Below are 19,887 nucleotides of genomic sequence, written 5' to 3'. Positions count from 1 at the left end.
AAATAGTTCCAGATGTGAATAGAGGTGATGGTTGCACAAAAACATAGATGAATTTAATACCACTGAACTTTAAAATGGTTAAGATCAGTAATCTGTATGTTAGTGCATATCTTACTACAATAAAAAAATTTATTTTAATATATGTAGAAAAAGGATAGGGCCTCTCATTCAATATCAGTCCCCTCCCCAGGCCCTTCAAGGACAGAACTACCCAATTCATATCTATTGTACTGTGCACTTTTTTCTGAGATTCTTATTCTTGCTTTTAGATGAAATCAGGGAAGCAGAAGAGGAGGAAAGTGAATTATTTGAAGGCCTGACAAGCCAACAGATCTTCCTCTGGCTACAAGGTCTGTTCCTTTTTGCCTTGGTATGGACGGTGGCCGGCACCATCAATGCAGACAGCAGAAAGAAATTTGATCTGTTTTTCCGTAACCTGATCATGGGTATGGATAATAACAACCCAAGACCCAAAAGCGTCAAACTCACCAAAAACAACATATTTCCAGAAAGAGGTAACTTGGTACCTGTTTGTTTTGTCTCCCTATAGTGTTTGTAGCATATGTTCCAAACCAAGTCAAAATGTGAGATCCATGTAGGACCTTTACAAAAGCCAGGAAAGATTTTGTGGGTTACCTGAGCAGGTACACTTCTTCAGAGCTGGCCCATGTATGTAGAGATGGGTGACCCTGAAGTCAGGTCTTATGAGTTAATTTAACTACTAATTGTTAACTTAGAAAAAGTCAATATGACTTTTTAAAATTATCTATAATCTCAGCAGTATAATAGGCCCCAGGGAACAACATGAGAAATACAACCACTTCTGTTTTTCTTACTCCCTTCTAGTCCTGTTCTCTGTATTTACACATGTCATATCATAGTGATTATGGTTTTAACATTTCCTTTAATATTTTTCATTATAATCTAATATTGAAATGCTTATAGTTTTGCTACATACATTATCTTCAAAATGATCACTTTAGTCATGTATTAATGTTCTATGTGTTCAGTTCAGTTCAGTTGCTCAGTCATGTCCGACTCTTTGCAACCCGATGAACCGCAGCATGCCAGGCCTCCCTTTCCATCACCAACTCTGGAGTTTACCCAAACTCATGTCCATTGAGTCGGTGATGCCATCCAACCATCTCATCCTCTGTTGTCCCCTTCTTCTCCCGCCCTCAATCTTTCCCAGCATCGGGGTCTTTTCAAAAGAGTCAACTCTTCGCATGAGGTGACCAAAGTATTGGAGTTTCAGCTTCAACATCAGTCCTTCCAATGAACACCCAGGCCTGATCTCCTTTAGGATGGACTGGTTGGATCTCCTTGAAGTCCAAGGGACTCTCAAGAGTCTTCTCCAACACCACAGTTCAAAAGCATCAATTCTTTGGCGCTCAGCTTTCTTTATATTCCAACTCTCACATCCATACATGACCACTGGAAAAACCGTAGCCTTGACTAGATGGACCTTTGTTGGCAAAGTAATGCCTCTGCTTTTTAATATGCTATCTAGGTTTGTCATAATTTTCCTTCCAAGGAGTAAGTGTCTTTTAATTTCATGGCTGCAATCACCACCTGCAGTGATTTTGGAGCCCCAAAAAATAAAGTCAGCCACTGTTTCTCCATCTGTTTGCCGTACGTCAAGGCTGTATATTGTCATCCTGCTTATTTAACTTATATGCAGAGTACATCATGAGAAATGCTGGGCTGGAGTAAGCACAAGCTGGAATCAAGATTGCCAGGAAAAATATCAATAACCTCAGATATGCAGATGACACCACCCTTATGACAAAAAGTGAAGAAGAACTAAAGAGCCTCTTGATGAAAGTGAAAGAGGAGAGTAAAAAAAGTGGCTTAAAGCTCAATATTCAGAAAACTAAGATCATGGCATCCAGTCCCATCACTTCATAGCAAATAGATGGGGAAACAGTGACTGACTTTATGTTTTTGATGAATCATGCTACAGTTTTATAAATTTTGTTTATCTTTTCCTAGAACCAACTGTTAGTTTCACTGATCTTTTCTATTTGCTTTTAGACTCAATTTTATTTATTTCTCCTCTGATCTTTATTATTTTTTTCTTTCTACTAACTTTGGGTTTTATTTGTTGTTCTTTTTTCTGTTTCATATAGGTGTAAAGTTAGGTTGCTTATTTGAGATTTTTTCTTGTTTGCTGAGGTAGTAAGCTTATAATGCTATAAGTTTCCCTCTTAGAACTGTTTTGCTATTTCCCATAGGCTTTGGATTGTCGTGTTTTCACTTTTCATTTGTTTCTTGGTATTTTTGTTTGTTTTTCTCTTTGATTTATTCAGTAACCGAATGCTTGTTTAGCCTCCACTTATTTGTGTCTTTTGCAGTATTTTTTCCTTATAGTTGACTTTTAGTCTCATAGCTTGTTGTTGAAAAAGATACTTGATATGATTTCAGTTTTCTTAAATTTACTGAGGCTTTTTTGTGGCCTAGCATGTGATCTGTCCTGGAGAATGTTCCACGTGCCTTTGAAATAATGTATATCATGCTACTTTTGGCCAGAATGCTCTGTGGATGTCAATTAAGCCTGTGTGATCAAAAGTGTCATTAAAGACCAGCATTTCCTAATGTATTTTCTGTCTGGATGATCTGTCCAGTGATGTAAGTGGGGTGTTAAAATTCCCTGTTATTTTTGTGTTACTAGTTACTCCTTTTATGTCTCATGTATTTTGTCTTATATATTTAGGTGTTCCTATGTTTGGTGCATAGATATTTACAGCCATCTTCTTGGATTGATCCCTTGATCATTATGTAGGGTCCTTCTTTGTCTCTTGAAACACTCTTTATTTTAAAGTCTGTTTTGTCTGATATAAGTGTTACTACTTTGGCTGTCTTTTGATTTCCATTTATATGAAATAGCCTTTTGAATCCTCTCACTTTCAGTCTATGTGTGTCCCTAGGTCTGTAATCAATCTATTGTATCCATTCAGCCACTCTGTCTTTTGGTTGGAGCATTTAATCCATTTACACTTAAGGTAATTATTGAGATGTATATTCTTGTCATTTTGTTCATTGTTTTGGAGTTGTTTCTGTGATCTTTCTTTTTTTGTTCTCTTAAGATTTGATTACTATCTTTAGTGTTACGGTTGAATTCCTTTTACTTTTTTTGTGTGTGGGTATATTATAGATGTTTGGTATATGGAAACCATGAAGTTATATGGCAGTCTGTGTGTGTGTGTGTGTGTGTGTGTGTAAATAAGTTGCTGAGATCTTCAAGTACATTTTAAAAATACTGCATTTGTACTCTCCTCCCCTCACTATTACTAGTTTTGTTATCATAGTTTACATATAATTGTATTCTGTGTCTCTTAAATGCTTATTGTGGGTATAGATTTTACTACTTTTTTTCTTTAAATTTATTTTTAATTGAAGGTTAATTGCTTGAGTATTGCATTGGTTTCTACAAAGCAGCAACATGAATCAGCCTTAAGTTTACCCATGTGCCCTCCCACTTGAACATCCCTCCCCTCTCTGTCCCCATCCCACTCCTCTCGGTTGTTAATGAGCGCTTGTTTGAGTTCCCTGAGTCATATATAGCAAATTCCCATTGGCTATTTATTTTACACATGGTAATGCATATTTCCGTGTTACTCTCTCCGTACTTCACACACACCCCCAGCCATGTCCATAAATCTGTTCTCAATGTCTGTGTCTCCACTGCTGCTGTGCAAATAGGTTCATCAGTACTGTCTTTTTAGATTCCATATATATGCATTAGTATATGATAACTGTATTTCTCTTTCTGACTTAACTTCACTCTGTAATAGGCTCTAGGTTCATCCACTTCATTAGGACTCAAACACATTCCTTTTTATGACTGAGTAATATTCCATTGTATGTATGTACCATAGCTTCTTTATCCATTTGATGGATGTCTAGGTTGCTTCCATGTCCTAGCTATTGTAAATAGAGCTGTAATGAACATTGGTTAACATGTGTCTTTTTCAATTTTGGTTTTCTCAGGGTATGTGCCTAGTAGTCAGATTGCTGGGATATATGGTCATTTTATTCCTAGTTTTTAAAGGACTCCCCATACTGCTCTATGCCTGCAATGCAGGATGCAATGCAAAGAATTCACCTACAATGCAGGAGACCCCAGTTTGATGCCTGGGTTGGGAAGAGCCACTGGAGAAGGGATAGACTACCCACTCCAGTATTCTTGGGTTTCCCTTGTGGCTCAGTTGGTAAAGAATCCACCTGCAATGCAGGAGACATGGGTTTGATCCCTGGATTGGGAAGATCCCCTAGAGAAGGGAAAGGCTACCCACTTCCATATTCTGGCCTGGAGAATTCCATGGACTATATAGTCCATGGGGTCGCAAAGATTTGGATACAACTGGACCTCTTTTACTTCACTTCACTTCACATATTGTTCTTCATAGCAGCTGTATCAGTTTGCATTCCCACCAACAGTGTAAGAGGGTTCCCTTTTCTCCACACCCTCTCCAGCATTTATTGTTTGTAGATTTTTTGATGATGGCTGTTGACTCCGGGAGTTGGTGATGGACAGGGAGGCCTGGCGTGCTGCGATTCATGGGTTCGCAAAGAGTCAGACACGACTGAGCGACTGAACTGAACTGAACTGATTCTTACTGGTGTGAGGTGATATTTCATTGTTAGTTTTGATTTGCTTTCCTCTAATAATGAGTGATGTTGAGCATCTTTTCATGTGTTTATTAGCCATCTGTATGTCTTCTTTGGAGAAATGTCTGTTTAGGTCTTTCCCCCCTTTTTTGATTGGTTGGTTGTTTCTCTGCTATTGATTTGTATGAGCTACTTGTATATCTTTAAAATTAATCCTTTGTCAGTTATTTCATTTGCTGTTGTCTTTTCACTTTGTTTATACTTTCCTTTACTGTGCAAAAGTTTTTAAGTTTAATTAGGGTCTCCCTTTTTTATTTTTGCTTTTATTTCCATTACTCTAGGAGGTGGATCATAGAGGATCTTGCTGTGATTTATGTTGTAGAGTATTCTGCCTATGTTTTCCTCTAGGTGTTTTATAGTTTCTGGCCTTACATTTAAGCCTTTAATCCATTTTGAGTTTATGTTGCTGTATGGTGTTAGAACGTGTTCTAATTTCATTCTTTTATACATGGCTGTCCAGTTTTCCCAGCACCACTGAAGAGACTATCTTTGCCCCACTGTGTATTCTTGCCTCCTTTATCAAAGTATTCATGGGTGTATGGGTTTACCTCTGGGCTTTCTATCTTGTTCCATTGGACTGTATTTCTGTTTTAGAGTTTATTACTTTTGACTTTCAACCTTCCTGCTAGTTTTGTGTGTGGATGATTTCCTGCCTTTACTGTTGGTTTACCTTTACTGGTGAGTTTTTTTTATTTGTAATTTTCTTATTTCTAGATGTGGCCTTTTCTTTTTTGTTTTGAAAAGTTCCCTTTAACATTTGTCGTAAAGCTCATTTGGTGGTGTTGAACTTTTTTAGCTTTTGTTCGTCTGTGTAGCTTTTTATCTCTCCATCAAATATGAACGAAAGCCTTGCTAGGTAGAATATTATTGGTTGTAGGTTTTTTTCTTCTCACCACTTTAAAAATATGGCACCACTCCTTTCTGGCCTGCAGAGTTTCTGCTGATAATCAGCTGATAGCCTTATGAGAGTTTCCTTGTATGTTATTTGTTGCTTTTCCCTTGTTGCTTTTATATTCTCTCTTGAATTTTTGTCATTTTTACTACAATATGTCTTGGTGTGTTCCTCTCTGCTTCCTCCTGTATCAGGCTCTCTGCACCTCCTGGACTTGGATAACGGTCCTTTCCCATGTGAGGGAAGTTTTCAGCTACTGTGTTTTTAAATATGTTCTCAGGCCCTTTCTCTGCTCCTTCTTTTTGATGTTCAGTCTCTCAGTCATGTCTGACTCTTTGCAACCCCATGGATCATAGTACCCCATGCTTCCCTGTCCTTCACCATCTTCCAGAACTTTCTCAAACTCATATTCATTGAGTCAATCTCATCCTCTGTCATCCCCTTCTCCTCTTGCCCTCAATCTTTCCCAGCATCAGGGTCTTTTCCAGTGAGTTGGCTTTCCATTTCAGGTGGTCAAAATACTGGAGCTTCAGCTTCAGTATCAGTCCTTCCAATGAATATTCAGGGTTGTTTTCCTTTAGGATTGACTGATTTGATCTCCAAGGGACTATCAAGAGTCTTCTCTAGCACCACAGTTCAAAAGCATCAATTTTTTGGTGCTCAGCCTTCTTTATGATACACCTCTCGCATCTGTACATGACAGCTGGAAAAATCATAGCTTTGACTATACAGATCTTTGTTGGCAAAGTTATGTCTCTGCTTTTTAATATGCTGTCTAATATGTCTGTCATAGGATGAGGCTAGTCTTGAGGCTAATCTAGGTTTCCTAGAGGGCCAAGCTAGTGCTTGTTCACTGGTGGAAAGGCCTGTGTCTAGAGGGGCTGTGGGCTCAGGAAGTCCTTAGGCAGTCTGTCTGCTGATGAATGAAGATGTGTCTCCACCCAGTTAGTCGTTAGGCCCAAGACCTTCCAGCCCTGGTGCCTGCAGGTTATTGGGTGGGGCCGGAGCTTGTATTAATGAGCTACAGGTAGGATTCCACTGTGACTGCTCATAGCAGTAGTATCTACATGGTACAAATATGGCTTCTGCCTGTGTCTGTGTCCCCACGGCAAGCCACTGCTATGCTGCAATCCCAGCCTCTCCTCAAGATTCTCCAAGACCAGCGGGTAGGTCTAGCCCAGGCTGCTATCAAATTACTCCTTTTGCCCTGGGTCCCAGTGCATGTGAGATTTGGTGTGTGCCCTTGCAGAGTGAAGTCTCTATTTCCTCCAGTCCTTTGGAACTCCCAAAATTAAGTCCACTGGCCTTCAAAGTCAAATGCTCTGAGGGATATTGTCCTCCCGGTGCAGGACCGCCAGGCTGAGGAGCTATATATGGGGCTCAGAAATCTCACTCCTGTGGGAGAACCTCTATACTGTAATTATTGTTCAGTTTATGGATTGCCTCCACCCTATGGGTATGAGACTTGATTATATTGCCAGTCCATCCCTCTTACCTGTCTCATTGTGGTTCTTTCTTTATGTCTTTAGTTGTAGAAGATACTTTCTGGTAGGTTTCAGTCTTTTTCATTGATGATTGTTCTGCAAATAGTTGTGATTTGGGTGTATTCTTGAGAATTGAGCTCAGGGTCTTTCTATTCTGTCATTGTGGCTGAAGCCCAAATTTCTTCTCTTTTTAAAAAAATATTAATAGACTTTAGTTTTAGAGCAGTTTTTGGTTTGCAGAAAAATTGAACAGAAAGTACAGAGTTCTTTCTAGTTTAACTGTGTTCTTGTCTGAGAGTATACACTGTGTGAATTCTATTAATTAAAAACTTTTAAACTGTGTTTTTTGGCCCAGAATATGATCTATCTTGGTGAATGTTCCATGTAAGCTTGAGAAGAATATATTCTGCTCTTGTTAGATGAAGTAATCTATAGATGTCCAGTTGATGATGATTAACTATTGATATATCTTTACTCATTTTCTGCCTGCTACCTGTCAATTACTGATAAAGGGGTATAGAAGTCTCCAACTATAATAGTGTATTTTTCTGTTTCTCCTGTGTTTCCATCAGTTTTGCCTCAGGTATATTGATGTTCTGTTCATGTTTGAAGTTTGAAAATAGTACTAACGTAAATTTTTTCTCTTTTTAATTAGGGTGAGATTGAATTTTATATATATATATATATAGCAGTTATTTTTCACAGGTTCTTATTGGCTTATTGATGTCCTTTCTTGTAATGTTCTATCATAGTTTTCTTTTTTAACAGACTATGTCAAGATGTAGGTCTTCTTTTGTTTACTTTTCCTAGAACATGATCCTTTCAGTCATCGAAGGAGAGTTTTATTCTCTGGCTTCCATATTTATCATCTCCTCCTTCGCTATTTTTATATTTTTGCTTTTTTTATTTAGATTTTTCATTTTAATATGATTCACCCACAACTTCAATTATGCTTTTCCTGTCTTGAGTGATTTTAATTCTGCTGTTGTATCTTTTGTTTCCTTGCTGTCCTTCCTTAGTGTATGATTAAAAGTACAGGCCATGAAGTCATATTTTCAGAGGTTAAATCCTGGCTCTAGTATTTACTGGTTGGGTGCCCTTGAGAAAGTTCCTTAACATATCTCAATTTCCTCAGTTATGAAATGAGGACAACAATAGCATTAGGCATTCATGGTGCTCTTATAAGAATTAAATGTGTTAACATATATAAAACATTTATAATTAAGTATGATGCATATAAAGTGTAAAATCAATGTTAATAACTTTTATTGCTTCCTCCTTATCACCATCTCTATTAGCTCACTCATCTACCCCCCTTTTTTATCTCATTTTGCCTTTTCATCTAAGCCTATTTTCTCTTTATGACTTTCTGTTCTTATTTCATGAAAAAATTGTCTTTTTGTACCCTATGTAAGATATCAAACAGTTTCCTCAAATTCGATTATGAGTCCTGCATTAAACAAGATTCAGAGGTATACTGTCAAGGTATAATCTCCATATTATATTCCTTTATGTAGCAGTATTTTTTCCACAGGTTCCATATGTTGTTTTCTGCTTCCCCATCATTCAACATCAGTCTGTTTATGCTCTGTGCCAGCAAATTGGTCCATAAAGTACCCTTGACCCCATTCTTGGTCCCCTTTGTGTCAACATCTTTCCTTCCCTTCTGCTGCTGACAGCTAATTATGTGCACAGCTTCCAAATTTTCTAGGTAACTTTGCCCTACAGCATCCCCTGTCTACAGTGATTCATCTCCTCCATGTCCTGTTCAGCTGATACAGTGTAAGAAAAACTATAATTTCCATAGTGTAATGCAAACTGCTTTCTTCATATATCTTCTCTTACAACTACTCTACTTGAAAGTAGGTTTGGTTCTGAAAAAGCTGTCTATAAGAGCAAAATGACTGACACCTTACAAGTGATCAATGTGAATATATCCATGGAAAGTTAAACTTTACTCTTATCTCCATGGTAATCATACACTTTCTTTCTACTAGTTTTCAAAACTCTTGCTACTTTTGGACATGATCAGGGTAAATGGTATTCATAACCCCCCTTAAAAACAAACCCAAATGCTGTAAACTCTCCTTTAGAGTCAGAAACAATGGGATGGCCAAGATCCAAAGATGATGTATGATCAACTAATGCCATCTGTTGGAGGCAGCCTTTTTATTTGTTTCATATGAATATTCTAAAAGAGGACATTTCTCAACAGAAGAGTGATTGTGGTTTTTCACTTTGGAAGACCTACCTCACTGAATTTAAGGCGCCACAACTATTTTCCTTTTTCCTCGTTGCGGTCTGGGACCCTGCTACCCCTATCAGCCGTAGAAAGATAGCCTGGCAAGGCAAGGGTGACAAAACAAAAATAAGACAATTCTCCCAGAGTAGTACATGGCAGGACAGAGGAAGAGCTGTTTAATTTTCTATGTGGATGTCACTTACATCTCTGTGTATCGTGAGTTGCAAGGACGCAGGAAATTAAAAGTATACCAGTGGGCCTGTTGCAGTTTCTCATGCAGTCTCTTGATGTAAAATTTCTCAGTCCAGCCCATTTGATATCTAGTTAGAGGAGATTCTACCTAACTTCTTTTAGTCTTTGGTTTGTTGTTTTGTTTTATTTTGTTTTAATATTTATTTGGCTGTGCTGGGTCTTAGTTGTGGTACCCTGGGTCTTGTGGCACGTGAACTCCTATTTGCAGCATGTGGGATCTAGTTCCCTGACCAGGGATTGAACTTGGGCCCTCTGCATTAGGAGTGCAAAGTCTTAACAACTAGACTACCAAGGAAGTCCCCTAGCTTCTTTCAGTCTTGTTTTCATTGACATTATTCCATTCCTTTCTCTTGTGCCTTCCTGAGTATTTTAGTAGGAAATTACCAAGCTCCTAGCCAGAACCCATTGGAATCCAAAAATGTGTTTTAAGTGCCAAGTGTAAATTCTTTTTTATATAACAACTATTGAGGTATAATTTACATATCATAAGATTCACTCACTTAAATAAGCAATCAGTGGTTTTTAGTAAATTTGCCTAGTTGTGCAACTGTTTAATCCAATTTAGAACACTGGAACATTAGAACAAATTTAAAACATTCATCACCGCAATAAGATCCTTCATTCCCATTTTCAAGGAATCTTTCTTCCCATTCTCAGTCCCAGGCAGCTATTCATCTGCTGTCTATAGATTTGCCATTTCTGGACATTTCAAATTTATGGGATGGTGTAATATATGGCATCTTGATCTGGTTTTGGTTATACTTATTACCATCTTAACAAAGCTTAAAATACCTTTGTACCTTTTCACAGGGTTTAAAATTCTCATGGTGAGAGCTCCAGGGAGGCCTTCTCTGACCTCATGGGATATTGTTTTCTGGACTTTTAATGATCTAGGAGCCTTTGGGGTACATGGACCTCTCAAATGAGTGCTGAAGGAACTGTGTTGGGGAGTACACACTAAGGACAGCCAGCAGGCCTTTGGGGAATTCTCTCAAAGTTGCATTATCATCAACTGACATTTGTCTTTGTCCAGAAAGTGCTAAATTTCTCTTTATTTACCCATTCATTGTGTGTCCTTTGAAAACCCACTCACGTCTCTGTTAAAGTTTATCTTATTCTCCCAAGAGAAGGACAAGAAAACAGGTGGGGCATGGGGTGGGAAAAGGTGATAGAATTAATTCATCTTCCTGGATTTCTACTACTATTCCCTCCATTCTGCCCCTGCACTTGCATCAGAATTTGAGTTTAAATCTCAGTACAGAGCAAACAAAAGCCCTACTCTGATGAGAACCAAACAACCTCAAGTGCCTCTCTGTGTGCCCACAGCTATGCTAATGTCTGACACATATATCTCATTTGCCTTCCACAGGGAATTTTCTAAGCTTGATATAAAACCAGGGCCATTTTACAGATATACAAATGGTAACCTTGGCCAAAGTCACATGCCCATAAATCCACTTTTATTCAGTTGGACCTTTTCCCTTTGGCCAAAATGTTCCAAATGTTTGTTTCAAGCCACAAATTAGCTCCAGCTGATAATATCAGCAAGAGATGGGGACAAATGCTTTCTGAATTATGCTTTTTGTGTCTCCTTTCTTATTGTAAAAATAATTCAATTCTATTAAGTAAAAATGATCAAAAAACATTTTTGTTCATACCATACTATTGTTTAAGTATTTCCCTTTCAAAAAATCTTTCTCTCTCTTGTCTATCTGCTTTCATCTCTTTACATAGTTGCCATAAGGTTATATATTCTATTTTTTATTCTTCTATTTTATCATTGTTTTTTCAAAGCATTTTTCTATGTTAATACTTAGGCTTTGTAACTATCATTTTTAAGTATTTAATAGATAATTTATTTCAAAACTTAATTTTTTAATTTTCTATTTTACTTAAGTATTAATTGCAAATATCACGTGATTTTCACTTTTGTTTAAGAAGGGAAATGTGAATTCTCTTCTTACAGTCAATTCATCTCTCTTGAAATGTATCTACTTCATTGCCCCTAGTTCTTTTTTTTAAATTGAAGTATAGTTGATTTACAACGTTTCAGATGTACAGCAAAGTGATTCAGCTTTCACATATATAGATAGATATTCTTTTTCACATTCTTTTCTGTTTTAGATTATTGTTGTTATTATTAAGTCACTAAGTCATGTCCAACTCTTTGAGACCCCATGGACTGTAGCCCTCCAGGCTCCACTGTCCATGGCATTTTCCAGGCAGGAATACTATATAGGCTGCCATTTCCTTCTCCAGGGAATCTTCCCAACCTGGTGTTTGAACCTGATTCTTCTGCATTGCAGGCAGATTTTTCACTGCTGAGCCACCAGGAAAGACCATTATAGGTTATTATAAGATACTGAATATAGTTTGACATGCTATACAGTATGTTCTTATTGTTTATCTGTTTTAGATATAGCTATATCTGCTCATCCCAAATTCCTGATTTATCCTCCCCACTGCCCTTTGGTAACCATATTTGTTTTCTTTGCGTGTCTTTTTGTTTTGTAAATAGTGTAATCATTTTAATGACTGCAAAATAGTCCATTTATCTTATAAGACATAATTTTGACTAGTATTCTAATGTGGAGCATGTAAATTATTTTCAGTTTTTGTTATCACAAATAGTGCTATATATTCGTGTATGGAGATTATTTTCATTGTGAATTATTTCCTTATGATGAATTCCCAGAATGGGATTTCTGACTTGAGCTAGAGAACATTTTTGTAAGCACAGTGCCAGATTGCCTTCTAAAAATGTACCAGATTGACTTCTAGGTAGAACTGCACAGTAACATAGGATAAGCTCTCCTTTAATACATAATGCGATATATTAAGCCTAAAAAAAAATTTTTTTTTAATTTTAAGTTTAAGCCTAAACATTTCCCAGCAATAACTTCAAAAATAAAAGTTACAGCCTGATTCTTTGAACATTAAAAGGTAGTGGACAGGGAGAGAAACAAAAGATCCTTCATGTTGTATCTCTCAACCCACAACCCAACTGTCCTGAAAGCAATGCTGGGTGCAAAGGAAGTTAGTTGACAAAATTCTGAGAGTTCTCACTGGTAATCACCAGTGTAGAAAAAAGCAGACTTCAGTGGTAACTGGGCAGCTGCAAAAAAAAATGCCTAGGAGAAATCTTTGAGCATGAAACTTCCATAATTTGGTAAGATCTTATCAGGAGTGGGAGGAAACTACCAGGGTTTGCAACTCCATGCTGGGTGGGGGATGTGAACTGAATTTTTCCAGAGTGAAGCATGTTTCTAGCTGGGGTAGAAGTGGGATAGACCCATGGTTCAGGAAAATTGACCAAATTTTAGAAAGAGACTGCAAAGCCCAGGTTTCCTGGCAAAGGCAACTGAGTATTTCCTTTACCCAGCCCCTGTACCCTCAGGCTACAGAAAAGAAATCCACACACCATTCCCTGAATCGTGACCAAAATTGGGGGAAATAAACTCACTCCAGATAGTGTTGGGGAAAATGTCAAGGAGAATTTACCTGATTTTAGCAGAGCAAGAATATCAGAAAGAGGGAGACAGAGACAGAGAGACAGAGAATGAGAGTCTAAAAGAAAAACATGACTGGGGCTTCCCTGGTGGTCAAGTGGCTAAGACTCCACTCTCCCAATGCAGGGGGCCAAGGTTTGACCCCTGGTCAAGGAATTAGATCCCACATGCCACAACTAAGACCCAGTGCAGCCAAATAAACAAAAATAAATATTTTTATACAAAAAAGAAAAACATGACATAATAAATATAAAATATTTGTATTACAAGCACTTATAAATTTATAGTATAATATGTAACATATAAATTTAATTTTAAAATTTATAGATGAACAGCATGCTACTGGCAAAGGGATGTATTAATATATATATAGAATTGAGAGTCCAGAAATAAGCTCCTCATATTTATAGTGATTTGATTTTTGGCAAAGGTATAAAGATAATTTTATGGGAAAAGAAAAATCCCTTCAGCACATGGTCATGGATTAAATGAATATATTCATATAAAATAATGAATTTGGCCTCTATACCATAGTCAAAAATTAACTCAGATGAAAGATCTAAATTCAAGAGTTAAAATGATAAAAGCTTAGAAGAAAACAAAGGTGCAGATAAATGGTCATGATCTTGGACTAGGCAACAATATCGTAGGACAACAAAAATACAAGCAACTAAAGAAAAAATAATTAAGCTGAACTTCATCAAAATTAAAAACTTCTGTGCTTCAAAGGACAACATGAAGAAAGTGAAAACACAACCTACAGAATGGTTGAAATATTTTGCAAATCAAATATGTGATAAGAAACTTGTATCTAGAAAGTATAAAGAAGTATTATTATTCAATAATACAAAGATATAATACAATTTTAAAATAGGCAAAGTAACTGAATAAACATTTTTCCAAAGAAGATATTTAAAGGGCCAATAAGTACATGACAATAACTCAACATTATTATCATTATTAGCCATCAGGAAAATGCAAATCAAAAATACAAGATGCCACTTCACAACTACAATGAGAATAATAAAAAAGATGAAGAACAAGTGTGAGAATGTGGGAAAATTGAAACCCTCACATATTATAGTGGAAAAGTAAAATTGTACAGCAGGTTTGGAAAACAACATTTGGCGTTCCTCAAAAGTTAAACAAACAAACAAAGTTAAAAACAGACATACCAAATGAACAAGCCATTTCACTCCCAGATATATGCCCAAGAGAAACAAAAATATGTCCACACAAATACTTATACACAAATGTTCATAACAGCATAATTCATAATGGCCAAAAAGTGAAGACAATCCAAATGACCATCAACTGATGAGTGAATAAATAAAATATAGTATGTTGTTGTTCAGTCACCTGGTCGTGTCTGACTCTTTGACCCCATGGACTACAGCACGCTAGGCCTCCCTGTCCCTCACCATTACCCAAAGTTTTCCCAAGTTCTTGTCCATTGCATTGGTGATGCCATCCAAGCATCTCATCTTCTGATGCCCTCTTCTCCTGCCCTCAGTCTTTCCCAGCATCAGGGACTTTCCCAATGAGTCAGCTGTTTGCATCAGATGACCAAAATACTGGAGCTTTGGCTTCAGTATCAGTCCTTCCAATAAGTATTCAGGGCTGATTTCCCTTAAGATTGATTGGTTTGATCTCCTTGGTGCCCAAGGGACTTTCAGGAGCCTTCTCCAGCACCACAGTTCGAAGGCATTAATTCTCTAGCATACTGTCTTCTTTATGGTCCAGATCTCACAACCATATGTGACCACTGGGAAGACCACAGCCTTGACTATATGGACCTTTGTCGGCAGAGTTGTGTCTCTGCTTTTCAACACAGTGTCTAGGTTTGTCATAGCTTTCCTGCCAAGAAGCAATCATCTTCTGATTTCATGGCTGCAGTCACCATCCGCAGTGATTTCAGAGCCCAAGAACAGGAAATCTATCACTACTTCCACATTTTCCTCTTCTATTTGCCATGAAGTAAATAGGCTAGATGCCATGATCTTAGTTTTTTTAATATTTAGTTTTAAGCTGACTCTTTCACTATCCTCCTTCACCCTCATGAAGAGGCTCTTTAGCTCCTCTTCACTTTCAGCCATTCAAGTGGCATAATCCACATGTCTGAGGTTGTTGATGTTTCTCCCACCTATCCAGCCTTGACTCCAGCTTATAACTCATCCAGGCCAGCATTTCTCATGATGTGTTCAGCATATAGGTTAAACAAGCAGGATGACAGCAGACAGCCCTGTCATACTCCTTTCTCAATCTTGAACCAATCAGTTGTACATGCAGGGTTCTAACTATTGCTTCTTGACCCACATACAGGTTTCTCAGGAGACAGTTGAGATGGTCTGGTATTCCCATCTCTTTAAGAACTCTTCACAGCTCTTAAAGAGATGGGACGCATCCACAACCGAGCATCATTTACACTTAGACCCAGCCACTTCATTCTTCCTGGGGCTATTAGTAGTTCTGCTCCACTCTTCCCCAGTAGCATGGTGGACACCTTCAGACCCAGGGGACTCATCTTTTGGTGTCGTATCTTTCTGTCCTTTTATACAGTTCATGAGGTTCTCACAGCAAGTATACTGGGGTGGTTTGCCATTCCCTCCTTCAGTGGCTCACATTTTGTCAGAACTCCCCATTATGATGTGTCTGTCTTGGATGGCCCTACATGGCATAGCTCATAGCTTCATTGAGTTATGAAGCCCCTTCACTATGACAAAGCAGTGATCCTTGAAGGGGAAAATATAGCATATCCATACAATTAAATGCTATTTAACAATAAAAAGAAATGAAGTAATAATGTATACTACAACATGCATGAATCTTAACAACATTCTGATGAGTAAAAGAAACCAATCACATAAGAATATCTATTGGATGATTTCATCTATGTGAAAAGTCCAGAAGAGCAAATCCATGGAAACAAAAAGTACATTCGTGGTTGTCTTGAGGGCAAACAGGCTGGTGAGAGATGGGAAGAGGATTTGGAAAGTGACATCTAAGAGGTATGAGGTTTCTTTTTGGTGTAATGACGTGTTCTAAAATTGATTATGATAATGACTGTACACCCCTCTGTGAATAATAATATATTCATATATGCATGTATATTTAGTAAACCATTGAAGTATACAATTTAAATGGGTGAATTATAACATATGTGAATTATATCTTAATAAATCTATCATTTTAAAATTTGTAAATGAAGTGTTAAAACCACAGAATCAGAGAAAAAGAGGAATTGAAAAACCAAAGAAACAAATTGAGAACTAAACAATATTAATAATGATCTGATAAATTAGAACCATCAAGGAATAAAGCATATAAATCTAGACATCTAACAAATGGCTTAGAGGAAAGGTTTGAGATAACTGCACTTGCTATTAAAGACAGTCTAAGAATATGATTGATATGGAGACCTTACAGTGTTAATTCCTTGAATTGCTATCCCAATAAATAATGTAGACAATATATACCAAGAAACAAGTGAAGAAATTTTTCCTAAAATGAAGAAGTGTTTTTTGCAAATTTTAAGAGTATTCTGTGTTCCAAGAAAAACTGATACAGGATAATTGATTAAAAAATAATCTGATTAAATTATTGGACTTCCAGTATAAAAGAGATTCCATCAGGCATCTGGATAGGAAAGAAAAATCAGTGAAAATGGAAGTATCTGATGGGCCTCAAACTTCTACACAGCAAACTAGACTGAAAGAAACACTGGAGCAATGGTCTGCAAAACTCTAAGGGAAAGAAAATGTGACATTAGAATACTATTCTCAGCCAAGTCACTGTTCAAATACAAAGTGGCAGACATTCTCGAACATGCAAGATCTGAGAGAACTGAGCCCTCTTAAGTCCCTTCTTGGGAATAAAAAATTAAATCAGCCAACTAATCAATCAAGATAAAGAACTTAAGTAGTCTTATGTTAAAAGCCCCAAGTTTGAGTGTTGAAGCTATTTAAATAGAGACCTAAGACTAAGGTATGAAAGAATTATAGTTGCAAAACAAAATGTCAAGTGTTATAATCCCTGAAAAAGTAAAAGTTAAAAGACACTTGCTCCTTGGAAGGAAAGCTATGACAACCTATCCAGTGTAGTAAAAAGCAAAGACATCACTTTGCCAACAAAGGTCCATAATTGTCAAAGCTGTGGCTTTTCTAGTAGTCGTGTACAGATGTGAGTTGGACCATAAAGTAAACTGAACGCCAAAGAATTGATGCTTTTGACTTGTGGTGCTTGAGAAGACTCTTGAGAGTCCCTTGGACTGAAAGATCAAACCAGTCAATCCTAAAGAAAATCAACCTTGAATAGTTCATTGGAAGGACTGATGGCTGAGGCTGAAGCTCCAATACTTTGGCCACCCGATGTGAACAGCTGGTTCACTGGAAAAAGACCTTGATGCTGGGAAAGCTTGATGGCAAAAGGAGAAGGGGGTCGCAGAGGATGAGATGGTTAGATAGAGTCACTGACTCAACAGACATGAGTCTGAGCAAACTTTGGGAGACAGTGATGAACAGAGGAGCCTGGTGTGTTGCATTCCATGGGGTCATAAAGAGTCAGACACGACTTAGTGACCGAGCAATAACAGTATCATCAAGAACAACAAAAAGAACCAAAGGAGAGGAAATGGAAGAATGAGAGTTAATCACATCATAGTTCGTAAAGGAATCAATGAAATTGGTCTGGCATTGAGTCACATGTATTTTCAAATGAAATGTGATATCAGGATTTGCTTCAAAATATTCCAGTCTAAGAAAAAAGGAAGAAAGAAAAGGAGGAAGTGAGGAGGGAAGGAAAATGAATATGATGGTTGTTGGTATTGTGGAAATGCATGAAACAATTGCAAAATGTTGAAGATTATGGAAGCTACATAATGGGTACATGGCAGTTTATTATACTATCCTCCTCTTTTTGTTGTAACTACATACTGGCACTTGCCATCTACCTCTACAAGGATTAAATCACATGCTGCTGTTACTGCTGATTTTAAACACCCCCTGAAAGGAATTCAGGGTAGAGAGCAGAAATGAGGTACTCTGTGCTCTGGGAAAAACTAGCAGAATGGGTCTTCAGATAGATATTTTCAGGAGCCAACTTTATAAGCCCAATTCTTGTATTTCCTCATATCTAGAAAAACACTAAAATCCTTCATAGTGATGACTGCTCCTAATGACTAGCAGAAACATTCTGCAAAAAAATAAAATGCTTAATTGCATGTACTCCCCCTTCACCAAAATCACATATATACTGACCTTATCCCCCACCTCTTTGGAGCAATTTCTCAGAGCTATATGAAATGCTGTTCCCTGGTCTATAGCCCTCATTTTGTCCCAAATAAAATTTAACTTGCAGTTCTCATGTTGTGCATTTTTTCAAGTGAGCACTGTGTATTTTAAATTTTTTTCACAATGAAAAGTTAAAATATAATAGTAAAGTTGGATTAAATTATTTTTAAAATTATAATGACTTTAAGCCCTAATGAAGCATCTCCTACTAAGGGGGTAGATATTAAAAGTTTTCATCACAAGAAAAAAAATTTTTTTTGATTGGAATGTTTCAGCCCTTTAACTGAAGCTCAAGACTCTCTGTCACACACACATACATACACCCTACAACCACCAATGCTGTCCTCTTTGGGTCAATTATAGATGAGTCCTGTGGAGAGAGAAGCAAGTCACTTGTGCCTGCTACTGGGTTGGCTAGGCAATGGAACTGGAAAGCCTCTCGTGCCCAGAGCTCCTGTGAATCACACAGTCCAACACTTGTCTCACTGAGGCCTGGGTATTTCTTCTATGTCCTCTTCAGGTTTTTCTCACATTAAAAAAAAAGAAAAAAAAAAAACTTTATCATTCAGCAGACTTTGCAACCAGTATCTCAAATACTCCTTATAACATTCTCTAGATGAGGAAATTGCAGCTCAGAAAGGGTGTCACTCATCCAGGGCCCCACAGTGAGTCAGTGAGGAATAGTTGGATGGGAAGCCAGGTACTTCCCTGACACTGTTCTTATTCCCACTCCTCATCTTGAAGTGCAAAAAAGAAAAAGACTTCCAACAATTACAGAGGTGGGGCTTCACTGGGGAAAAGGACCATAGGAATTTTGTGTTACTTTTGTGAGGGAAGTAGGGAGTGATTTTGGATGAGTATTGTGATTGTATTTGGGAGAACGGGTGGAGTGAGAAGGTGATTCAGAATCACCACTGTGTATTGATCAGAGGCCACAGACCAGGGGCCTTGATGCTCCCCAGCTACTTCCTCCCACACCAAGAGGATCTGGAGGGCAGCAGTTCAGTTATTCTTACCTTACACAATAGATATTGAGGGCCTGCAATGTGCTTGCTGCATGTCTGGTCAGGCATTTGTTCAATAAGCATCTACTTTGTACTTTTTACTAAGCACCTACTATGTACTTCCCTGGTAGCTCAGATAGTAAAAAATTTGCCTGCAGTGCAGGAGACCTGGGTTCAATACCTGGGTTGGGAAGATCCCCTGGAGAAGGACTTGACTACCCACTCCAGTATTCTTGCCTCTAGAATTCCATGGACAGAGGAGCCTGGCAGGCTACAGTTCATGGAGTCACAAAGAGTTGGACATGACTGAGCGACTAACACTTACTGAGTTCTAGGTACTATGCTAGTTGTTGCAGATACAACAGTGAACAAAAAAGACATAATCCCCTTGCTCTCACAGAGCTCACATTCTAGTTGAGGAAGACAGACAATAAATAAGTAGGCTCATAGAATAAGATAATTGGAGATATACTAAGTGCAAGGATGGAAAAACATTGGCATGTTGATAGAGACTCACAGGGGCTCTATCTGAAGTGTTCAGGAAA

The 19,887-nt window shown here is 37.7% G+C and overlaps 1 protein-coding gene and 1 non-coding gene across 2 annotated transcripts in view; one reads left to right on the top strand and one right to left on the bottom strand.

Moving 5' to 3' along the window:
• The window catches only part of DNAH3 (dynein axonemal heavy chain 3), a 241,660-nt gene that overhangs the window by 145,481 nt on the left and 76,292 nt on the right, over positions 1 to 19,887 (top strand). The window contains exon 41 of the mRNA XM_065924469.1: positions 270 to 515. Coding sequence (XP_065780541.1) covers positions 270 to 515 — 246 coding nt within the window. The remainder of the gene's footprint in view (positions 1 to 269; positions 516 to 19,887) is intronic.
• On the bottom strand, positions 9,764 to 9,836 carry TRNAR-CCU (transfer RNA arginine (anticodon CCU)). The gene has a single exon. It is a non-coding gene; the product is annotated as a tRNA-Arg (tRNA).

This window comes from Muntiacus reevesi, chromosome 2 (assembly GCF_963930625.1).
Source record: "Muntiacus reevesi chromosome 2, mMunRee1.1, whole genome shotgun sequence".
Lineage (NCBI taxonomy): Eukaryota > Metazoa > Chordata > Mammalia > Artiodactyla > Cervidae > Muntiacus > Muntiacus reevesi.
The sequence above is the reverse complement of the archived record's forward strand: the minus strand, read 5'-3'. Positions and strand labels throughout refer to the sequence as shown.